General features: G+C 32.2%; 2 protein-coding genes across 2 annotated transcripts; one reads left to right on the forward strand and one right to left on the reverse strand.

The window, feature by feature from the left end:
* The first annotated feature begins 14,696 nt into the window (after positions 1 to 14,696).
* Positions 14,697 to 15,458, forward strand: LOC100804222 (uncharacterized). Its single transcript, XM_003544858.5, has one exon. The coding sequence runs from the start codon at positions 14,777 to 14,779 to the stop codon at positions 15,278 to 15,280; it is 504 nt and encodes a 167-aa protein (XP_003544906.1). The 5' UTR covers positions 14,697 to 14,776; the 3' UTR covers positions 15,281 to 15,458.
* A 6,352-nt stretch (positions 15,459 to 21,810) lies between these two features.
* On the reverse strand, positions 21,811 to 25,218 carry LOC100790451 (cation/H(+) antiporter 14). Its single transcript, XM_003544272.4, has 3 exons — positions 24,982 to 25,218; positions 23,548 to 24,555; positions 21,811 to 23,109 (listed from the first exon to the last, which is right to left on the reverse strand). The coding sequence occupies exons 1-3, from the start codon at positions 25,216 to 25,218 to the stop codon at positions 21,901 to 21,903; spliced, it is 2,454 nt and encodes an 817-aa protein (XP_003544320.1). The 3' UTR covers positions 21,811 to 21,900.
* Between the last annotated feature and the right edge of the window lie 654 nt (positions 25,219 to 25,872).

Here is a 25,872-nt window from a genome sequence, read left to right on the forward strand (position 1 = left end):
AATTGTTGATTGTGAATATATTTTGGGGTTAAATTATATAAAAAATTTATAATTTTTCTCTCTTAATTCTTTCTTTTTGATTAAATAATTGCTAAATTAACATCATTTTAAATTTTTGTGCAGAGAATATTAAAAGTGATGAATTTATGATGCTTAATGAATAAAATAAGACCAAGAAAGCAATGATAATTAAGGAAAGCAGACTAATTAAGGAATTAAGACCAATTAAGAAAAAGAGACTAATTAAGAGAAGCATGACTAATTAAGAAAATGAGGTTAATTAAAGAAAGCAGACTAATCAAGAAAAGGAGGACTAATTATGAAAATCAGACTAATTTAGAAGTCCGCTAATCTGCACCGGTGAAAGAAGAAGAGAGAAGAAGGAAAAAAACACACAGAAATTTCAAGAGAATACAATTAGGAGTCATTCCTTCCCTCTATTCACTTTCTCATTTTTTCTCCCTTTACTAAATATTTTTCTTTTGCAATTCTAAAACCTTCATGACAATGAGAAACTAAACCTCATTTGTTGGAAATTTGACAATAAACTACTTTTAATGTAATTTCTCTTTCTATCTATTTAATAATATTAAATTTGCATTATTCTTTCTTGTGCTTATTATTGTTTGTGGCTTGATCACCCATTTGCATGATAAGTTTAAGGATAACGTTGAAAAACATTGTTTTCTAATAGAACTGTGAAAGAGTATTTAACTAAAGTCATCACTAGGGATACGTTGATATTTGTTTAGCCTATTATACATCTATATTCTTAATGTAATTTACTATTTTAGTTCAGCAAAAGAATTTGAAAGAGAAAATAGATAAATTAGACTCTTTCGTGTGGAAGACCAAAGTTAGAATATACCAGTAAATGCATGTGTAAATTGGAATAATTATAAATGGAGAAAAATTATTAATATTACATCAAAGAGTAGTTTTGATAGGTTAAGTTTTCAGCATTCTCATCTTGTGAATTTCCTTCTACAGTAATATTTGATTTTCTCATCTTTTCTATCTTTAATTAATTAATTTAAATTCTTGTTTAATTTATTCTCTTGTTTGATTTAATTTTCTGTCAATTTAAATTATTATTTTTCTCATAACTTTTTCAAGTCAATTTTCTTTAACTTCTTTTATTAATAAAATATATTCATCTACCTAAATACAAATAAAGTCCATCTAAATTTGACATTTGGATTTTTATTTTAACTTTACTACTTGAGATGCATTGGTGCACATGTCAATTCATCAACATGCACTAACCATTGGTTGTTCATATCTGTAAGATAAAACTTGCACATAACAATATATAAGGTATAAACATTATTTGTCTATTTACTTGTTATCTATATTAATTTTTTTTCACTCTTGATTTATGTTTGTTAATTAGAAAGAAAAAAAAATGTAAGTTATAATAATATAATTCAAAATTTATAGATAAATGACTTTTATTTACCTTAATGAAGATACGGTTTAAGGACTTGAAAGGTTTAAAGTAAATTTAAGAATAAGACCTTTTATTTACTCATAAAATTTAAAAATGAGATTTTTATAAAAAAAATTCAAATATAATTTTATAATAATTTTTTTTAAGATATATTAGTACTAAAAAAAATTTGAAACCTTTTTTTTGGAACCTAAAGTCCTTGCTTGAGCTTTAAGCGAACCCTACTTTGAAGTATCCAATTTGCTACTGCTATGGCACCGGTTAAAGCCGTAGTGAAATCATCAAAACCTGATCCCCCAGACGCGAAGCTAACACCTATTAGAAGTTCTTCATCTGATAGATTTGGATCAAGGAAAGGAGGGACAGTGTCTTTGAGGTTCAATACAGTGGCAATGAAGTCAGGAACCAATTTTCCATTACAAAATCCTTACCATAAGGCAAATGATATTCCTTGGCTAAATTGTTGATGTAGTTGTTATTGCCAGTGTCCACTGTTGAATCGCCAAAGACTAGAATACTTGTTGTAACAGCAACGACAAAGGGGCAAAAGTGCATCAAAATGATGAAGTAGATTGTATAAGCCATTAGTAGAACTTTTTCATGTGGTAAGATAAGACTTTAGTTACCATATTATATATAGTGGATGTAAAAAGAAACGTGTTAATTTCTTTCAATTTTAAAGTTTAAATTTGTAAATTGCAAGCGAACTGCATTGATCAAGAAATCCAAAACGTGAGAATGATACCAAGACAACCATTTGGGTAAGTGAAAACAACATACTAACAATTTTAAATACTTCAAATTCTTTTATTTTTAAAATTTTGTGTTTGGATAAAAAAAATTAAAATTGTGAGGATGAATGACCCACACCCGATTGATGTTTCCCTGACTGGCGGGTGTAGTACTACATGTTCCCTTACGTTCACACCCGATTGATGTTTCACAAGGTCAGACGGTATTTCTTGAAGAAGAGTATTGTCGGTGTGAGAGAAGAATCGTGAGTTCAAAAACAAGATTTTAAAAACTTTTAAGTGGAAGAGATGATTAAGGTTATAAATGAAATATATAAATATTTTGAAAGATTCTTCAATTAAGAATAGAATTTCAATTTCTCACATCTTAGAAAGAAATTAAAATTCCACATTTTTAGTTATTTAAAATTTTGTTCTAAAGTTTCAAAATTTTAAACTTTTCATAAAAAAAACATTCAAACAATGAATTATAGATTATAAAAATTTAAATTCTCTAATAAATTACTTTGCTTAGTTAAAATTCTATATCCAAACACACTCTAAACAAATTTTCTTGAATTTGATTGAACTAAGTGTATCAAGAGAAGGGGTGGAGAGGGAGAAGAAACTTTCATAGGAGCCGATTTCATTTCCATAAAGAACGTTCCACACTAATGTAACGTTATATACTGTAGCATGACCAAAATTATTGTACGTCTTATTCAAGATATGGTAGAATATTGTCTCATCCTCAACCCAATCTGCTTGGACTGTTAGTACGAGATACCACCAACATGTGATCCAAGCATAATTCAAATTCAAAATAGCATACATTTACCTCAAATCAAAATAGAACTACAAATCTTACAGGTACAAATTTTGGAATATCAAAGGAAAAAACGTACACAAAGGTCACTTACAAAGCAAATCTTAGCATGGGTCCGATTGTAAAATAACCATAAGGTACTGGCCAATAAAAGGGTCCAGTCAATGATCTTCAATCTTTTCGACCAGTTTAAGATTTGGACGGTGCTGGAAATCAAGCTTTACTTACTCTAGATACCAAGAGATGGATATTTCACCAAATTCATTTTTGGGTCCCTTCTCAAATGGGGTTATTTTCTAATATGTTGTCTCTATTTTAGTCTTACGAGTTTATGAATTATTGATTGATCTTTACAAAATCAGAAAAACCGTGGATGAACTGACTTCTCTTCCTTTATGAATTCGTTGTCTTTGAAATAAAAATAAGTTTCAAATATAATTTTCTTATTACTAAAATTTACATACATTATACAACTTATAAAATGATACTCGTCGCTTCATTTAAATTTAGTTTGTCTTTAGTTTAATTCTTACCAGTTTGCACATTGACCTATAACTACTCTTACCAGTTTAATATTCAATTTAAATTTGAAGTTAATTCAAGTTACTTCAAAAGTTCCTTGGCCCTACAAATTAAATATTGTGCGCGTGTACTAAATAATTGATATAACACAATCATGCTGCACATGCAACAGTTCAATATTTGGAACGAAGTTAATTAATTTAAGGATGAATAAATGAAAACTACTTTCTAAAATTATAGACGTAGACATCTCTCGTCCTTCAGAATTCATCTGTGGAAATGGAGATTCATTTTTATTGAAAACTTTAAGATATATATATATATATATATATATATATATATATATATATATATATATATATATATATATATATATATATATATATATGACGGAACTCTTTTGCCATAAATTGTTGACCAATAATTTGCAGCGACATATTGCCTAGCGAGAGATCAATGAGAGAAAAATTTACAAAATTCTTGTAATTTGATTTTTCTTACAAGAAATATTTATTTTAGTAGTACTAATTTTTGTAAAAACGAAAAAGAAAACACAAAAAAAAAATCTTATCAATTATAAATAAAATACTAGAATGAATGGAGGGCCGTCTAACTTGTACACGCTTCCATTCAAAACTTTCTGGGCCATTAATTTGTTGATATTTATTTATTTAATTTGGCAAGACAAAATTTCTTCTGTAATGTGACGTATGTATGTTTATATCACCAGCTAACTTCTAATTGGAAAAAGTAATATTGAATGCAATCATCTATTATGAAGAAAATTATTTGAAATAATTTGAAGATTATGACAATCATGAATTCATGATGGTCCCCATTCTCTTATCCAATTATAGCTTGGGACCTGGGAGATGAGTACATTATTATAGGCTGGTCCACATTTTAATTAAAAGACTAAATACGTTTATGAGAAAGATGATTTAGACTGAGTTGAAGGGTACAAGCTGCTACGACGATATATACCCTAAATTAGAATTAATTTATTGAATTAAAGCAAGCAAATTAATGCCAGTTTATTTTGCACTTCAAAATCAAATTGCGTTTTTGTTGGATTCAATTGGAATCCATCACTCACCAACAAAGAGAAGAAGGTTGAGAAGAATTGAGAGGAACTGAATCTTTATTGATGAATGAATTGATTACAGTTACAGCTCATTTTCTGAAGTATATATTCTATGACTCCAGGTGTAATTCTGTTACACCTATAACAAACTCAAAACAGAAAACCTATAACAAACTCAAAACAGAAAAAATAGTATATAAACTGAAATGCACTATATCAATTAATATCTATCTGTGATGCTATCAGGTGCTACTAGCACCATGTGACTTTATTTGAATTACCCAAAATACAACACTTCCCCTTAATTCAAATCTTCAAAAACAAATGACTCCAATCTCTTCCCTTAGCTTTATGAATCTGTCTGGTTTAACAGCCTTGGTCAGCAGGTCTGCTAACTGATCTTCAGTGGGACAGTAAATCAATTTCAGAACTCCATTATTCACTTGTTCTCTGATGAAATGAAACCTTGTTTCGATGTGCTTGCTACGCCCATGTGAGACTGGGTTTTTAGCAAGACTAATTGCTGATTTATTATCTATCAGTAATGACAGTGGCATCTGTACTTCACATTTCAACTCATCAAGCAGTGATTTCAACCAAATTGCTTGACAAGCAGCAAAGGAACCAGATATATACTCTGCCTCACAGCTTGAGAGAGCAGTAACTAGTTGTTTCTTTGAGCTCCAAGACACAGCAGCTCCACCAAATTTGAACAAGTAACCAGATGTGCTTCTCCTATCTGTCCGGTCCCCACACCAATCAGCATCTGAGTAACCAATCAATTTCATCTCAGCACCATCAACACTACTTGGAAACATCACACCATACTGCATAGTTCCCTTCACATACCTTAGAACCCTCTTGGCAGCCAAGAAATGAGATTTCTTTGGCCTATTCATGAATTTACTCAGCACGCCTACGGCATAACAGATATCTGGTCTGCTATTGCAGAGGTATCTCAGTGAGCCTACCAACTGTTTGTAACCAGTTGGATCAACACCTTCTTCCTCAGGCTTGTCTTCAAGCTTCTGGTTTGTTTCTGTCGGTGTGATTGCAACATTGCAATCCTCCATCCGAAATCTCTTCAGAATTTCACCAGCATATTTCCTTTGATGCATGACAATCCCATATTCAGTCCACAAGAATTCTAACCCAAGAAAATATGACAATTTCCCTAAGTTAGTCATTTCAAATTCACTCATCATGAGTGAAGTGAAATTATCAATCTCTGTTGTATGATTACCAGTCACTAGTAAATCATCAACGTATAGGCACACCATTAACACCTTGTTATCCTCCTTCAACATGACATAAACTCCATGTTCTACCACACACCTTTTGAAGCCAAGTTGAGCAAGATATGCATCAATTCTCCTATTCCATGCTCTTGGTGCTTGTTTGAGCCCATAGAGCGCCTTGTTCAACTTGTATACCATTTCCTCCTTGCCTTCTAACTCAAAGCCAGGAGGTTGAGTCACAAACACAGTTTCTTCTAGTGCCCCATTCAAAAATGCAGATTTTACATCAAGATGTGTCAACCTCCACCCCTTATTGCTTGCTAGAGAGACAATCACTCTCACAGTTTCGTGCCTTGCAACTGGTGCAAAGATCTCTGTATAATCAACTCCTTGTTTCTGCAAGAAACCTCTAGCCACAAGCCTAGCCTTGTGCTTCACAATTCTGCCCTCAGGATCCAATTTCAACTTGAATACCCATTTTACACTTATTGGTTTCTTGTTCTTAGGCAATTGAACAAGATCCCAAGTATGGTTCCTTTCAATTGATCTCAACTCATCTTCCATTGCTGCTCTCCACTCACTAATCTTCAATGCTTCAGTGAAGTTGACTGGCTCTGCATCTGCTAAGAGAGCGAAGTGAATCAAGTCACCTTCGTCAGTCACAGCACTATCTGGCAGCACCTCACAATCTTGCAGTCTCCTTGGTAATTGTTTCTGCCTCTGTGGTCTCACTGCTGGAGTAGCGGGCACATCGTGTACTACATCACCAGGCACATCATCATTAGGTGCTACAACACCATTCACACCATCATTATTCACTTCTGCAGCACTGTGATCATCACTCTCACTGTCACTGCATATATCGATTTCTGGTGCAGCCTTGAATTTCACTTCCCCTATCTCCCAGTCCCATGACTCATCTTCTTTGATCAAGAGATCTCTACTAATACACGTCTTCTTCAACTTGGGATTGTACAACTTGTAACCACCAGTTGAGTGGTATCCAATCAATACCATGACTTCACTCTTGTCTTGCAACTTAGTTCTCTTAACGTCTGGTATATGATTGTAACACAAAGATCCAAACACCCTTAGATGACTCACTGAGGGCTTCTTGCCACTCCATACCTCCATAGGTACCTTCAACTTCAAGCTCTTTGTAGGACACCTATTGAGAATGTAAGCTGATGTTGTTACAGCTTCACCCCAAAACTCATGAGGCATGTTCTTTTGTTTCAACATGCTCCTTGCCATATCAAGCAAGGTCCTATTCCTTCTTTCAGCAAGTCCATTGTGTTGTGGTGTGTATGGGGGAGTGACCTCATGGACAACACCTTGAGCTTCACAAAATTCCTCAAATGCTTTTGAGGTGTATTCACCTCCACCATCTGTTCTCAATATTTTTAATTTCTGGCCACTCTGTGTTTCTGCCACAGCTTTGAATTTCTTGAACACCTCTAATGCTTCACTCTTCTGCTTGATGACATACAGCCATATCATTCTAGTAAACTCATCAATGAAAGTAATAAAGTATTTATTACCTCCAAGTGTTGGCACTTCAATAGGACCACAAATGTCAGAACTCACTGCATGTAGTGGAGAGCTTGCTCTCATAGGTGACTGATCAGCAAATGGCAATCTGGTTTGCTTGCCTTTCAAGCACACATCACAGGTCTTGTCACACACACCAATCTTTGGCATACCTATCACTAGCTCCTTCTCACTCAACTGAGTTAGACTCTTGAAATTCAAGTGTCCAAATCTCCTATGCCATAGCCAGCTCTGTGATTCAGTCACTGTACTCAATACTTTCACACCAGAATCTTTTACATTGCATTTAAAAGTCCTGTTCCTGCTCAGTTTTGACTTCAAAACCAGTTTATCAGAATTATCAAACAGCTGCAGCACTGCATCTCTCATAGTTACTGAGTAACCTTTCTCCAATAATTGGCCTACACTCATCAAATTACTCTTCATGCCAGGCACATACCACACATTTTCAATCAAAACAGTTCCACCATCCTTCAATTTTACCAGCACATCTCCCATTCCTTCAGCAACCAAGTACTCATCATCAGCACACCTGATTCTACTTTCTTTGCTGGAATCATAGTTAATCAACCACTGCCTATTCCCAGTTAGATGGTTAGAACAACCTGTGTCCAAATACCACCAATCTATTACTACGCCTTCATCATTGGTTGTCACCATTAACATAACAGGTTCTGTATCAGAACTATCTTGAGCAAGATTAGCTTGCTCTGTACCTTTCTCTGGTTTCTTCCACTTACCAGCACCAGACCAACATTCATCAGCAAAGTGACCAAATCTGTCACAATTATAACACTGTATTTTCCTTTTATCAAAGTTCTTTTTCTTATTAAACTTTGAGTTATAACCTCCTTTATTTGATGATTCTGCCTTATCAGCCAGTGATTTTCCTTTATCCTTATCACTACTATTGGGATTCTGTTTAGCCTTCTTATCTAACCACTGTTTCTTCTTAATTTCACGCCAATTTTCCTTAGATGCTGCTTGCAAAGCCTGATCTGTTTCTTTTCCATTTCCTCTTTCAATTACTCTTAATTCAAGTGCTTCTAAACTACCTTGCAATTCATCAATCTTCATTGTACTAGTGTCCTTAGACTGTTCTATAGCAACAACTATATGATCAAATTGAGCAGTTAAGGAACGCAGTACCTTTTCAACAATCATCTGCTCAGAAATTGTCTCACCACAGGTCTTCATTTCGTTCGTAACAGTAATTATGCGAGACACATAATCAGCTACCTTCTCATTGTGCTTCATATTCAGGTTCTCATACTGCTTCCTCAGTGATTGAAGCTTGACTTTCTTCACAGTTGCATCACCACCATAGCAACGCACAAGCGTGTCCCAAGCAGCTTTCGCCGTCGTCGATTCCGCAATCTTCTCAAAGATCTTTGCATCAACACACTAGTGAATGTAGAACAAGGCTTTCTGATCCTTCTTCTTCTTTTCGCGATGCAAATTCCTCTGCGCTTCCGTCGCATTTTCCGTCAAATCCGGAACTCCGTCATTCACAAATTCGAGCACATCTTGTGCTCCGAACAACACACGCATCTGTATTGACCAACGACTCCAGTTCTTACCATCAAACACTGGTAAGTGAGTGTTAAATCCACCGTTTCCATTCATCTTCTCACTCTGTTCTTCACTCAAATGAACCTCACAATTCTCTCGTGTTTCCCTGACCCTAGAAAATCAATTGTGATTTTCTTCGATTTCAATCTTTAATTCAATGCGAATTTCCGATTTGAATCACACGCACCTCACGCAGCTCTCGTGTTTCCCAGAATCTCACTCGCTCTAGATACCAAATTTGTTGGATTCAATTGGAATCCATCACTCACCAACAGAGAGAAGAAGGTTGAGAAGAATTGAGAGGAACTGAATCTTTATTGATGAATGAATTGATTACAGTTACAGCTCATTTTCTGAAGTATATATTCTATGACTCCAGGTGTAATTCTGTTACACCTATAACAAACTCAAAACAGAAAACCTATAACAAACTCAAAACAGAAAAAATAGTATATAAACTGAAATGCACTATATCAATTAATATCTATCTGTGATGCTATCAGGTGCTACTAGCACCATGTGACTTTATTTGAATTACCCAAAATACAACAGTTTTAATGTAAAATTGTAAATTCTGTTAAAATTACACCGTACGTCTCGTTGATGCAAATGTTTAATATTTGAAACCCGTGTCATATTCTAATTTAAAAAAATTTAACCTTGTTCTTAAGTTCTTCTGATAATAATATGATGTGCATACGAAGAAAGAAAATCTTGAGCGCACAGATCAACGGAAGGTTGCTAGTTTTCTGGGAGACTTGATGGTTTGGTTAATAATTTTCAAACTCCAAGTCCTTGGTTTGAAGCTAGCAAAAAAAAAAAAAAAGCATGATTATGTCAACTTAACCTATAGCTTCAAGTTTGATTCTTAATTATACAATTACTTTAAGTATTAAAGACAAAAAATTTATCATCTATATTAGATCTTATTGGATTAGAATAAAGTTATCTCCATTGAAGGATATCTCTGTCAAGATTTAGATACACAAAAAGAGAATAAAATAACCTATATTGGTGATGATTTACGTTAGATTATTGTATAGCATGTGATAAATATTCTCCATGTATAAGATTGAGTTTTGAATATATTGTACAAGGCTAAAACTGATTAATAGGAGGATATAGTGCAATCAAATTTTTTGTCCTGCATGTAAATATGCAAAACAGCTTCTTAAAAGCTTTCAAAACAATTTTCTAAGGTTTAGATACAAATTTTAGACACCCTACATGCTTATACGATCAATCAATTATTAGGTAAGGGTGGTACTCCCTCTATATACGTGTGTTTAGTTAACGAGTACGTACCTCTATAGGGTGCCTATTAAAAAAATTAAAAACAGTGTTTTTTTGTCAATTAAATACTTTTAAAAAGCATTAAACGTTTTATAATTTATTTTAGAAATTAAATACCTATTCACCTTTTAATTATGTATATATTGTTCAGAATTGACATAATTTGTTCTGGGTATCCAACACTACTTGATGGATCTATTCCAATTTGTTCTTTTCATGACATTTCTTTTTATCGATCACTATATGTCTTATCATAGTATCGTTCCTTTATTCGCCATCGATCCATGTTCTTTGAGGGTTTCATTAGATGCTAAGTAACTTGGAGTTGGAAACGCTTAAATGATTCCTTTTCATAGACTGTTATCACATCTCTTATCCATGAATTTAGGTCAGATACTTAATAATAAGCCATTTCTGAGCATAGGACACCATCGTACATAATATATACTTAAAAGATAACGGTATTTTTCTATTATCGATTCAATCCTTAACTACTACCGCCGTACGTGAATTTGCTTGTACTAGATGAACATTAATGAGCGCCAAAATCAGGTGGCAACCAGAATTATTCATATAAACTTTTATAAATTAGTTAATATGGATTTTGTACTGAAAAATCATTTATGAATGATATTAAATTTTATTTTCTTAAATAAGATCTCTAATTACAATTTTGTGAATAAAAAAATATGGTTAATAGAAAGAAAAAAACCTACTAAATTTGATTGGTTAAATTTTTTGAGAGAGACGAATCTTTGACAAAGCCCATAATCAATTTTAGATGAATTTTAAAATTCAAGTTTAAAATTATTAATAAATAAAAATATAAAATATACAAAAAATAATTAAAAATATATTTCATTTAGAAAAAAATTATTCACGCTAACTAAAAATATACTCTTTCTGGTCTTAATTATAATTAATTTTTTCCTAATTTATTCTTCATTGGAACTTAAAATTAAAAATAGAAATGAATTATTAAAATTAAAACATCAATTAAATGAAGAAAATTTTAAAGATAATAGCATTAAATGAGATAAAATTAATTGAAATTATCTTATATTTAATACCAAGAAAAATATTTTTTTTTATATTTCAGACCACAAGGGGGGAGTACATCAATTTAGATGAATTTTAAAATTCAAGTTTAAAATTATTAATAAATAAAAATATAAAATATATAAAGAATAATTCAAAATATATTTCATCTGGTATCAAATATAAAAACAAAAAAATTGTTCACGTTAACTAAAAATATACTCCCTTTGGTCTTAGTTATAAATTAATTTTTTCCTAATTTATTCTTCATTGGAACTTAAAATTAAAAATAGAAATGAATTATTGAAATTAAAACATGAAGAAAATTTTAAAGATAATAACGTTAAATCAGATAAAATTAATTGAAATTATCTTATATTTAATACCAAGAAAAATATTTTTTTTTATATTTCAGACCACAAGGGGGAGTACATCATTTATTTAAAAGAATAAATTTTAAAATTAGAAAATTAAGTATAAAACGTACACTTTAAATCAAATAAATTAAGAAATTAAGTAAAAAAATATTTAACATTAAAGATAAATTACTTTCTATCAACGATAATAAGCAGACTTATCTATATCTATCACGAACTATATACCTTGGACCTGCAACCCGTGTTCATGTTTTGTAGTTTTGTCCGTACTGCATAGGGGTTAATGGCTTTTATCTCCTTTTGGTTTTTATCCCCAACCCTTTATTCCTTTGTCTCCTTTTGAGTTCTTGATTCAATGCATATTTAAATTTATAACCTGCACGCTATCTCCCATGGTTGCTTCTGGATCTACATGCATGATTGATCAAGGCCCACGGTCTTATGGGGACTGGTGTTTTGTTTTTTTCTGCTTATATTATTAGTATATTTTTTGTGATTATACTTTTATTTAACCGCGTATATGTTGTCACAGCATAAAAAAATATACACTGTCCTTAGCAGAATAAATTTAGACTGAGGCTATATGAATTGCTTTTTGACTGGGAGAAAATAATATGTATGTTTGAGGTATTAAGAGTAGGTTAGGGTACACTTTAAAAAATGCTTTCCTAATTTCTTTTAAATGCTATTTTTATCTAATAAAAACATTTTAAAAAAATAGTTTTTTTAAAAAAGGTTTATATAAGTATTTTAAAATATTTTAGATATAATTCTAAGTACAAATAAATATATCACATGCACTCACATTTGTGTGTGTGTGCATACAGAGACTTTTATACTTACATTATTTTATATCTCTTTTCTTTTTTGATAAGCTAAAATATTTATTGATATAAAAAGCTAATTTTAAACACAAATTGTGCTAAATAAGTAAATATAAGAGATACAAATCACCAACCAAAATCAAAGCTGCATACTAAGTCAAATATCTCAATACATAGCAAAGAACTAAACATCTACATGATATATAAGTATATAAGGATATCTCTTATAATTACATAGCCAAAATTATACTATCAAGACTCTTAAGAACATAAATCAAGAGAACAGGCATCATAATATGCCTTTGTGACATGGAAGGCAGAGCCAATATCCTGTTTTTGTGTTCCTTAATCCAAGTGTAGGGGCTCTAAGAAACAAAATGTTGAAGAGCCACCTATTAACGTATGTCGATCACTCACTACTTGCATCAATATATTTATGTGATGCTCACTCATCCATCTTGAGAGGGATAATCAAAATCACATCTAGTATTGATCTTTTTTCAAAGAATACACCTTAGCCATGTTAACAATGTGATTCACACCCTTCATATTTGTTGAAAGCATTGTAGATTTTGTAGCCATCCATATTGACTAAACTACTGCAAACTACAACGGTTGACATTTGACAATATTATTTTTTATTTTTATTATAGGAGTCATAATTAATTAAGATGTTCCATACACCGAGGAAAATATTAAGTTGAGCATTATGTAATACTGAACTAATATCCTACCAACACAAAACATCATTTCGTTCCATGGAGAAAAAATGTTTTAAAAAAATAACGGGACTGTTGCAGAACACATCACTTAAAATAGTCATTTGTACTTTTATTTTGGTTTAATCACTCATGTGAATTCATTAAGACAAATCAAAGTTGAAGTATGTTTAGACAAATTGTCTTTCGGCAGGGGATAGTTGAAGTATGTGTTGATGAAAAAAAATGTTAAACATCAGAATTACATCTGTTAATATAGCTTTATCAAAAAAATTAATTAACTACTTATATAAAACTATGATCGATTAAAATAACTACCATATCTATACTATTAATTATTTTTTATCAAATAAAGATTAATGTTGGTAATAGAGACATATTTAGTGTCTATCCTTGTGTAGGAGACTATTTTTTTCTGCTTAGAAAAAGAAAAGGATGAATGAAAATATGTTAAATTATATCATCAAAGTAATTTTAATATCACATTTTAATTCAAAACTTTAAGGTTTAAATTTATGAATTTTTTTTCACTTAATTATATTATACTCAATCTTTCTATTTCTATTCAACGTGGGATTTCAGCACAAACTTATATTCCAACAATTGTAATGTTATTTCAGGGGTATTTTCCTAGTTGTTTCTTCCCTTTGCTTTTGTGGATAAGCTTTTGACTGCGTGTATCCTTCTGTAGGAGACTATTTTTGTTCTACTTAGAAAAGAAAAGGATGAACAAGAATATGTTAAACGTGCTATTGTTGATTATATTTCTCTCCATCATGAAAGGAAATAATACAATTATACAAGAATGGTGTGGAAAATTATAGTGTGCAAGTATCATTATTGTTCAGCTAATTGTAATGTCATTTCAGGAGTATTTTCCAGGTTGTTTCTTCCCTTTCCTTTTGTGGATAAGCTTTTGACTGCGTGTATCCGCAGAGTTAGGCTAAACCGCACTTTAAACTCGCGTATTTAAATTTTCCACAACAAAGCTATTTTTTCAGGTAGAAACTTGAACCAAAAAAAGCGAAAAAGGAAGAAGAATGCATAACCAACTTGATAAGGTCTAGTATATATAGTACGAGTACTAACACTCTTTTTAACATACTAATTTAAACACTTATAATTTATTAAAAATCATAAAAATAAGCTAGCAAATCCCATTATTTATTATTTAATGAATCTTAGTTATAATTTTATAATTCTTAATTAACAATAAAAAAATGTGTTAGAAAATTATTCTACACACTCCTCAATTTACTACATTGCCGTACACAATACATATTTCTCAAAGATAATAGAAGGAACCCCACCACTATATAACATGTGAACGTGAGTGCTAGAAAAATTGAAAACCACTCTTTGTGCTGGGTAGTTTCGTCAATTTGAATTCACAATTATTATTAAATCCACATTTGCATTATTATGATCGTACCCACGGTTCACTTGCTATATATATAAATACACAAACTCACCCTTCAACCCTTCATTTCACATAGAACTCCCCAACTAAAAGTCTCCACATTATTATAGAGCAACAACAATAATAATAATATGGGTAACAGCTTAAGGTGTTGTTTGGCTTGCGTTCTTCCGTGTGGAGCCCTAGACTTGATCCGCATAGTGCACTTGAACGGGTACGTGGAAGAAATCACGCGTCCAATCACGGCGGGGGAAGTTCTTAAAGCGAATCCAAACCATGTCTTGAGCAAACCGACCTCCCAAGGCGTGGTTCGCCGGATTCTGATCCTCTCACCAGATACCGAACTCAAGAGAGGGAGCATATACTTCTTGATCCCGACAGCATCGCTGCCGGAAAAAAAGAAAAGACGTTGCAGTGACGATGGTGGTAATGATAATGATCATCGTAATAAGAATGACCTTGTCAAAGTGTCTTCCAAGAAGAGCATGAAGAGCAACCATGATTTGCCATCATCACAACAATGTGATAATGAGGGCTTTGTACTTTCTAAGGAGAAGAAATGCTCACGGCGGGATCACCGGAGCCGTCGCGGCGGATTGTGGCAGCCTCGGTTGGAGAGCATCTCAGAAGACTAGTTTCTTTTTATTCCGGCAGCCGGCGCCGGAATCTGGCTTGCCGGTGGGGACTGGGAACCGAAGATGGTTCAACAACACTTGAAATTGTTAGAATATAACATGACTTTTTTCTCCTTTTTTTAAATGTATGTGAGTATCTAAATTTGTGGACATAGATGAGTTACTCTGCCTTCTTGTATGATTTTGCGTTTTTGATTTCGGGGTTGAATTAATCAATTTAATTAAGCATGCTTGCTTAATACAGAGAAAAAAAATAAAGGAAAGGAAAATAATCAATTTAAACATACTCTGCCTTCTCTTTCTCATACATTACAGAGAGAAAAGGCATATTTTGTTTTATTTTATTTTATACATATAACAAAATTTGAATTTCAAACTAATGTATTTAAAGAAAAATTATTATATAATTTAATACCATTATATAACTATGGTCTTGATCAATATCATGTAATTCATAATCAAGATTTTCAAATTATAAGAAAAAAGATTGGTGTGCTAATTATCTTAAAAAAAATGGTGTGCTAAAAAAACAGATTGATTGGACCATATATATGGTGATGTAGGACCATATGGTAATTTCTCGTGGTCATGATGTTTGAAGAATTTTCGGTCTTCCTAATGAAAAATTAAGATGCAGTTTAATTTGTTTTGCTTTTGGTTAATTAATCACTAAATGCACCCTAAACAGAAAACATTACTGGTGGCATCATGAATTAGATCCATGATATTCCAATGATACCCTGAGTTTCAATTTGGATATTTAATTAGAACATGCACGTTAGCCATCTATGTCCACTCAAGGAATCTGTTAAGTAACCAGGAATAAAAAGGCTTGGGTTAACATTATTATTTCAATTACTAATTATTTTGCAGTTGGTCTAGATTAAAGCGATATAATTAAGTCTGCTTTTATGTGATGAACAGGTGTAATCGGAACAAACAAATTAAACAATGTCCAAAATAATTAGAAAAATGTACAAGTATTTTTGTTCACGCTAAGAATGAAGTCAAAGTAAAACTTAATTATTATATGCACATAATATTAGACACATTTCCGTAGGGGACGAACCAAAGTACAGATTGGGGTCCCAAATAAGGTTGATGATTGTGCTTCTAGGCTTTCATTCCATCGTTAACATTCAGGATTCAATTTAAGCTCGGTTAGTGGACTTTAGCTAGCTGGCCAACATTATAAAATTAAGGATTTGATATCAAGATAATTTATCTATTAATTACATTTCAAAATTCATATTAACATATACAATATAAAATTATACCATATACTAAATGTGCAATATCAGCTACGAAAATGTCTAAGACATAAATCTGTGTATAAAGCTACAAGATATTACTCAAATAGTCCAAAATTTACAAGTGATGAACAATTTGTAGCCGCCAAGGAAATTATAAACATGAACGAAAATGAAAATAGAGAAGGGGGGGCGTTCAAATAGCTAGCTGGAAACTCCTGATTGATGAATGACCACTCACTATGAGAGTTTTAGTCAAACAAGTAATTAATTAAATGGCATTGATTAATATTATCTTTTTTGGAACAAGAAAAATATATATGAGGTAGAAACAAAAGAGAGGAGAAAAAGGTGGGACTTGGTAGAAACATTGGCGACATCACCACGCTACACAAGCAAGAAAGCTGGCACATCCTCCTTGAACTATTTCTTATTAAATTACTCAGTTGTTCACGTGGATTCCCTCTCTTCTCTCCCAAGCCAATAATAGACAATTCTTTGCACATCCCTTTCTCACACTCCAACTCACCCACATATTATTATACTAGTTCGATTGGACCATATACCTACCTTGGTTTCACGTCTCTAGATCATCATATTTCACAGATCAATGCACATCTGTTTTAGTGAACAACAAACATATATAGGTTTGGTGATTGTTGTTATAGTTTTCTTTTCTTTAAATCAAATGGTTTAACTTTAAACAATAAACAACATACGTGGGGATGCAGGTTTGATTGAATGTCCTTCTTTCAAGGTAAAATTTCATCGGTTTGGTTAAAAGGAGGGGCAAGTAAACGCTTAAACTTAGCTTAATTAAACTTGCTTTTAATCAAAGAGTATGATTGAGTTAAATTGCAACATGTATGACTGTAAAATAATTCATTTAACAATTTCCAGTTTGTTTAGCTAGCTAGATACATTAAAGTAAAGCAATTTTATAAATTATAAATGTAATTCACTAGAATTTAATTATTCGAAACTTAGTGAGTTTTGTTTATGCATGATTGGTAACGTTAAGACTAAATGGCCCCCTATAAATTATAGTTTTACACTTCAATAAAAAAATTATTTTTTTATAATTTTTAAGGTATTTATTGTAAAAGTCAACAAACTTATCATATTTTATATAAAATTATTTTATATTATTATTGCATAATTTTTTCTTTATTTCTAATATTAATTCTTTTAAAATCAATTCCATTTTAAAAATTTGTGAGACTTGAATAAGACAAACTTATTCAAACATATTTATAGTTAAAAATTACTCTAAAGATTCTAATTAAGCATACATATGATCAGTGAAATCATTAACGAATTAATAAAAAAAATCTCAAACAATTTGATAATAATGCATAACATATTTTTAAAAGAAATGATAGAAGGAGATCCCAAGGACTAGAGTAAGTAGCATTGAGCCTTGCGCTGCAGTTGGTTAGGACAAAGCAGATCAAGAAGCAAAGTTCACGGGGTTCAGTCGCCAAATACCGGAGGAAAACTAGCCTGATTCTCTCAAAACATGCACACACATATCCCATCATTGGAGATTGGAGTTTCAATATATATAATGTATATATACACCTAATTGGTTTAGACCCCACCATCTATATGTTACAGTTTGATGAGAATTGGTGAAGAAAAATATTTAATTTCTTCTTATATGGTTTTCTTATTTTATTTATTTTTAGTTTAGTTTTATCTTTTATATTTTAAAAATTTTATTTTAATAATTTATTTTTTAAAATTGATTCAAAATTATCATTTCATCAGTTTGAAGTTGATGTCATGAATGATATTTCAATACCAGTGGTTATAAGTCGTCACAAAACAAAAAATAAGAAAAAAAATTCATCTTTTACAACCCTAATCCTCTTTGGATCGAAAATCTCATGATTGCTCATGCAAATCATAAACCATTGTCGTCATGAAGATTCGAAGCTCACAAACATGTTTTTTGGTGAAGGCATTGCACGCAATGGCGACAAGGGTGAATCGTGTTCGTTCAAGAGTGTAATGAATTGGAAGCTGATGAGAAGAGATTCGATGCTGGAAGGAGATGGATTCAAGAAGTTCACCTTGGTTACGTTGACATGGTAGATCTAGGCGGCCATAATGTTTTTGAGGGTGATTGGGTCAAAGTTGGTTGATGTATGAGGAATTCTCTCATTGTTTTGGGTGGATCTATGCAGCTAAGGTTGATGGTGGTGGTGCTCATAGGTTTGGATGGTGTTTGAAGTCGTCGGCATTTGAGTGGCTATGATAGTTTGTTGGGTGTGCACCAACATTTTGGAAGGAGATGGTGGCGTAGCGATTGATGGTGGTGGTGTTTGGCTTGGTTGCATGGGGTCAAAAGATTAGGGTGATAGGGTATGCACTGGTTGTGGGTAACGGTGGTGCACCTGCGGCGTGGTGATGGGTGGGGGTGGTGCACATTGGTTTGGTGATGAATGTGGGGTTGGCCACACCAAGCACAAGATAAAGAAGAAAATTACATTTTGTGATAATTTTTAGTTATTAATATTTTTATTTCATTAGCGTCATCAATTTTATATAGATGAAAAGATCATTTTAAATCAATTTAAATAAATATATAAAAGATTAAAATGAATTTTTTAAAAGATAAAAAATCAAAATAAACCTAACAAATAAAATGAAAGATCAAATAACTCATTTGACCTATAAACCATCATATAGTATGTTTCCAAAAGGAGAATAAAATCACTTGCTGAGGTTGCCAAATTAAGCATGTCTATTGAACTTCTATTCATCAGCTGTAATTATATAGCTCTGTGTTTGAAAAGAAAACTACTCTCATTTTGACAAATTAACTATAATTGCTTTTTGGTTTTTTTAATTTAACAAGCTTTTGTGATATTTTAATAATTGAATTATACATATTTATAAAATGAATTAGTATTGATCCAGTCTCTTGTATATATGTTTGGTTGATACAAGGCACAGAACAAAGTTTGGTGCATGTTTGGGTATCCATTTCAAACGAACGTTGGGAGCAAATAGAGATGGACAAAAGTATTCAAATTCTTTCTTTTGCGTTCAGTTTGCTCTGAATCATTGGATTTATCTCTTGAAACGTGCGTTACAACAACAAAAAAACAAACATGCCCTTACTCTTAACAATAGTATTACATTAACGCAATTGTCCACACAATCATATTATTAAGTATCACTTTTTTGGATTTGTTTGTGTAAGATCACGAAATACGAGACGAGATAAAATTTAAAATAAAAGTTTATTATGTTTACTTTGCACAAGAAAATTGATACTCTTCAATTTAACAAATTATTATAAAATGTAAGCATACGAAAACTTGAAAGTCCAACTCATTGATATACTCTATTAAACAAATTATTACCATTTTTGTATATATAGAGCATAAAATTTAGTTGTATTTTTTATATACTATATTTCAAATAATTTAGTATGTTTTTTATTTATATTATGTTAGAGATATAATCATTTTTTTATTTTATAACAGAATTTAAAAATAAGTATTTTGTTAAAAAAACTATTCTAAATCACTTTCTTAATTAGAAAATATCAAATTCTTTTTCATTGAACTATATGAAAAATTATTATTATATGACCCGAGATCACCATATATATATATATATATATATATATATATATATATATATATATATATAAAACTAATTTTTACATGACATCTAGTAAAAATATTCTGTTTTAAAAAAATAATAATAAGGGACATATAATAATCTCAAACCATGCAATATTCATCCTAATCACATTGATTCTTTCTCGTGTCTCCAACCTAAATCGATCAATCCCTATCAATCGGCAAACATGAACAAATTCCCACCTAGTCTTGCTATCAGCTTCCTTCCTCGATAAAAATACAAAGGAGAGAAAATACTGATAAAGAAAATTTAATTATGTGCGACCCACCTCTCTGTATATGTTGCTGAAAAATTAAAATAAAATCAGAACTTCATCCATAATATAGCAACACATACTCCTAATTGAACCATTAAAGAAAAGTATCCAAAAAGAGGAGGACAACAAATTAAGACCATTTGTACCATCGTCTATCCATACGTACCATGAGCAATATTACATATAGTTGTCGTTATAATCGATATGCAACTTTGTCAAGCATCTTTAGTTATTTTTTAATTAGTTACCTTTAATGCTACTAAAATATTTTTCTACTTTATTAATAACATTCTTTAATTTTTTTTACTATATTTATAGCTTAATTAGTTAGTTACCGAATAAAAAAAAAAGAGATTTTTTTGTAAATTTTTTTATGAAAAATTGGCAAGATATGAAGTTTTTATTGTACAAAGTAAAAATTGTATGAAAAATATGCTAAAAAATATTGAACTTTTTTTTTGAATCTGTAAAAAAACTTAAAAGAAATAATCTTTTATAAAAAACATAGCAAATTTTACAAAATAAAAATTGCAGAAAATGTTCACAAGAAAATAAAAAAAAAATCATAAAAAATTACATGATAAATCCACAAGAAAAATCAATATGCAAGAAAAACCAGCAAATTCAAGTTTTATTATTGATACTAGCACTACAAGGTTAATGTCAATCCTATGGGAGAAGAAACATTATAAAGTTTGGTCAAAGTCAAACGCCCTACCTCAAACACCAATATTAGTGGGGGGATCTAGTAAATGTTGTTCACACCATTCTTCATGGTGAATACATAAATGCATAACGTCCGATTACTTAATTTGTGGCCACTCTAGATGGCCACACAAAGGAAGTGAACTCACCCCACTACTTTCATGGTGTTCTAGCCCCATCTCGAATCCTTTCACTTATATGTATGACTTATGAAGGCATAACCAAGAATGGTCTCATCTTGATTGATCCTAAAGATGACCTCATTTGTCAGCTTTAGGAGGAGAAAACAGAGTTGCAACAATATCCTAAACCATTTCCTTTATCATAAACGCACAAGACAGTTGGAATATACATTGTATTATAATCAAGTACCTCATCAATACTCCATCCAATTCATAGTGTTTCCATGTAATATTCTAGTAGTTATTTTATATTTCACGATCCTCATTCCAATCACTGTAATTGTCTCATCTTTTGGTTTCATGCAAATAGTATTATGCAAGTGCAAGGTAAAAGGTATATTGCATGTGTTTCCAGTTAGGCTATCCAACACCGCCACAAATTCAACAACAAATGAATATGTTGCCTTCATTTTAATTACTTTATGCACACATATAAATTACATGCCTATATTTACAAATCCGTTCACCAACGTTTGATTACCTACAAACTATAAAACAAATGAATTGTAGATAAAATAAGTACTCCATGTACAGAATCTACAACTATGTTCCTGATATGTTCAATGGTTAAACAAAGGCCATAACCTTAGGGTGCACATCTACAATGGTTGCGGGTTCGTGCTTGGCAGCGAAGGAATTGTCTAGATGCAAATCATGATGACCAACCCCTACCCTATTTTGTTGAACTACTAACACGGATCCATCGAAAGTAGAATCTGAAGACACTAACATGTCTGATACAGAACCAAGTTCTGGGTACTCATTCCACTCATTAAATCCACTAAACAATGAAGAGTCGTTTTCGTGACATCTACCCGCCAAAATCAAATCAAAGCAACCTTCGAGTGACTTTATGAAACTGACCATTTCCACACTGTCTCTCAAGACTTCCTCTCTGTAATCATGGCGTTTGATTTGGATGTAGTCAACCTTAAACTTGTGAATCAAGTCACCATCAGGGTCTCTATTCATCAATTGTCTACTCTTCATGCAAGGCTCCATTAACCGAATTAACGTAACCTTTATATTCGAGTGATCAGCCATGCGCATTGCATATGCCAAGGCTTCACGGTCATCTGGCCCTTCTATAAACACAATTCCAACACTGTAGAAGGACACCGAATTTAAAGGGTTGTTCCTAGTCAATTTTCCACGTTCAACTAGGATCCCAACGGAGCACGGCGCGGTTCGAAGCAAATGGAGGTTCAATGTTCTAACATGGTGTGCTGATTCCATAACTTGACCATCTCTCCACTGCTTGTGAAATGGCACAATCAACATGCAAACTCTTTTTTGTGCGGCCTGCAGGCATATCTCATCGTGCATTGTCTCGAAAGGGGAGATAGATGTGTAGAGTTTCACCATCACGTTGCCCATGTTATGTTGCTCGTATGATTTGAAGACATTTGTTATGCTTTGTGAATGTTTAGAGTGCAATGTATTATTGGCCTTGTTCTCGTGTTGATGATCTATTAAAACTGGGATTGTTCTGCCTGTTAGCTCAACGAGGTGTAGAACATGGAAGCAAATGGGATTCTCAATTGTGGAGTGTGACATTTCTAGACAATTGATCATGGGTAGGGTGTCTTCTTCATAGTGTATGCATGCCATCAAGGGAAGTACAGCATTGGAAAGAGCATGCTCAATGGTCCTCCTCTTGGTGAAGGACAAGTAACTCTTTGATGGGTCATACAGGAATTTCACTATGGGATTGGAAGCTGCTGTCAACCATATTAAAGCTATAAACATTTGAGCATATGATCGATCATCTATAATCTGCCACACATGTTCACATTCAAATTGGCTATTAGAAAAAAAGAAAAATCATATAACTAAATAGGTAATCATTATTAATGTTAGACTTAAATATGTTTCATGTTTTTAATAAATGAGTAATTTTTATTTGAAGTTCTTAATTAAATTTTTCTTTGTATTGAATTCTTGGTATATCAAAAGTTTTGTTTCAAAACATTATTGCCAGTTAAGTCAATCGATTTTCTCAATATATATTAATTATTGAGATGATGTTTCATCATCATTTAACTTACTATAAATGATGATGTAATATCTTGTAAAATAATTATTTTAATATATATTAGTCATCAAGATGATATCACATTATCATGACAAAGACTTAAATCAAAAGTTTTGATATATCAAGAATCTAATAAAAAAAAAATTTGATTAAGGATAATGTTATTTGTAAACCCTTACTCGAAGGTATTGCAAACTTTGCAAGTGAAGCAAATGCGTGATGCCTTGTGAACTCATGATGAGACCTAAGGAGAGAGAATCGGTGAGTGACATCTTGCAATAGAGTGAGGGCAACATGGTTCCTAGCAGTTTCCCAAAGAAGCCAATTATGGCCACAGGCTGCACAATTGCAAAGCCATAGGCATCGACTAAACTCAACTTGAATTTGGCACTACTAGAGAAGAAGAACAATGGCATAAACAGTGCTGAGGTCAAGGTTTGAAGCCTTTCTACCAATCCTGATCCAAGTGGTGGGCCATCCGGCACTGTTAGGCCAAGAAGCACAGGCCCAACAATGTAGTGCTCCCCACTTACCTCACTATACAATGAACACGTTAACAGCATAAGGTAGATGGCAACTATGTAGGACTCTTTCAAGGGCTTCCCTTCGGGTGTATTGCGTATCATCCACGACATGATAGGTCGAAGAACACATATGATGATAAGCACCATAGCAAGCAAAGAAATTGCCATCATTTTGGAAGCGATTATGTCGACTTTCCATATAACTCTTTGCTGGTGTGCGACTACCACACCCTGCCACACCGCACTGATGAACCCATTTATCATACATGAAGAGATTGCCAATCGACCAACCTCTGAATTTAGGAGCTTGAAGTCTTCCAAAACACTTGCAGTGACTTGAAAGGAACCAGTTGATGAGAATGCTGCAATGTAAAACAGGTTCTTGTAGAGGTCTGTTTCCGGGGTCAGAATTTGGCGTAGAACCAAAGCAGAAGATATGGTTAATATTAGTGGCAATACACAAGAACACAAGCCAATGGCCCAATTCTTTTTTCCCAGTCTCATTAGCACAGATATGTCTATTTTGACTCCCATCAAGAACAGGAACAACAAGGTCCCGTAAAGAGAGATTGCCTCACACACGTAGAAAGGTTTTGGAGCGAAGAGCAACTTGTCAAGATTTTTAATTTGTCCCAGTATTGATGGCCCCGTCAGCAACCCTCCCTGAGTAAATACATTTCCACAACCAAATTAATTAGTATTAGCTAATATATTCTCTAACATACCCCTAACACATCTTATTATTATTGGTTAAAATTTATTAGAAACAACCAAATCATATGAGAGAAACCCATTTAATAAGATGTAGAATTCATAATTTTTTTATAATTTTCAACAAATTTTAATCAATAAAAAGATATGTCTGAAAGAGTGTAGTAAAGTATGAGGTTAACATTTCTCTAAAACACTTGTGTAAGCATTTATATAAATTTACATTTTAAATCAAAATTATAATTTCTTTTGATAATTAATCTGCACAATAGAAGTTAGTAAAGTTTAGTCTTAATTAAAAAAATCAAAAGATTACACATTCAATGTTGTCTTTTGTAAATTACAATTATACACGCATTTCACAAAATGGTATATTACCAGCACTTGTGGAATGAAGGTGGTCTCCCCAAATGGGATAAGAAAGGATTGCAACCATGTAGTGGACAAACAAACTAAGGAGGCCTGCAGAGAGACCACAGATAATGTGTAGTTTAAAGGGTTGCCGTTGTAGAATATTCCCTTTGAATTACGTTGAAACTTAGTTGTGTGCTCGCAAACCCATAGGGTCGTGTTTAAGGCCAAGGTGGAATTTGGGATTATGTCCGCGAGAGCCATTTTGTCACCTAAAGAGAAACAACAAATTATCAAGCATGATTTACAATAAAGATCATGTAATCTGCACGAAGAGGTTATGGAATGAAGTTAAAACCTTGAATTGTGGGGCTATTGTGTTGATTTATTTGGAAGACGTAAACCATGGATCACCAACTTTGTGAGAAGTCATTATAATTATTAATTTCAGGCGTCAATGCTGAATTTCGGGTTGGCAACTTAAAATTAGTTTTGTTTTGTGATTAGTTTATCGTTATATTTTTAGTAGTTAATTGGTGGTATTGCAGTAAACTGCAAATGGGTACAAAGCCACAACTTTCTTTGCTTTAGATTCACGGGTATAATTTAAGTAAAATGAATTACTAATATAAATAATTAGATACATTTTCTGTACGAATAAAATAATTATATATCTTCTTAATTATTAATTTTGTCACTAATAGTAACAAAGTAAGTGAAACTTCTAATTATTTTGTTAAAAAATTAATTAGAACATTAAATTTAATAAAGATTAAGTTAGATGATTGCGTTTGAAATATTTTTTTAGTAATGACTTGTGTTTGAATGACTCAAGGTTATGTTTGATTGTTTTTTATGTTATGTTTGAATGTTTTTTATGTCATGTTTAAATGATTTAAGAGTGATAGTAATTTTTTT

Source organism: Glycine max, chromosome 14, assembly GCF_000004515.6.
Source record: "Glycine max cultivar Williams 82 chromosome 14, Glycine_max_v4.0, whole genome shotgun sequence".
Lineage (NCBI taxonomy): Eukaryota > Viridiplantae > Streptophyta > Magnoliopsida > Fabales > Fabaceae > Glycine > Glycine max.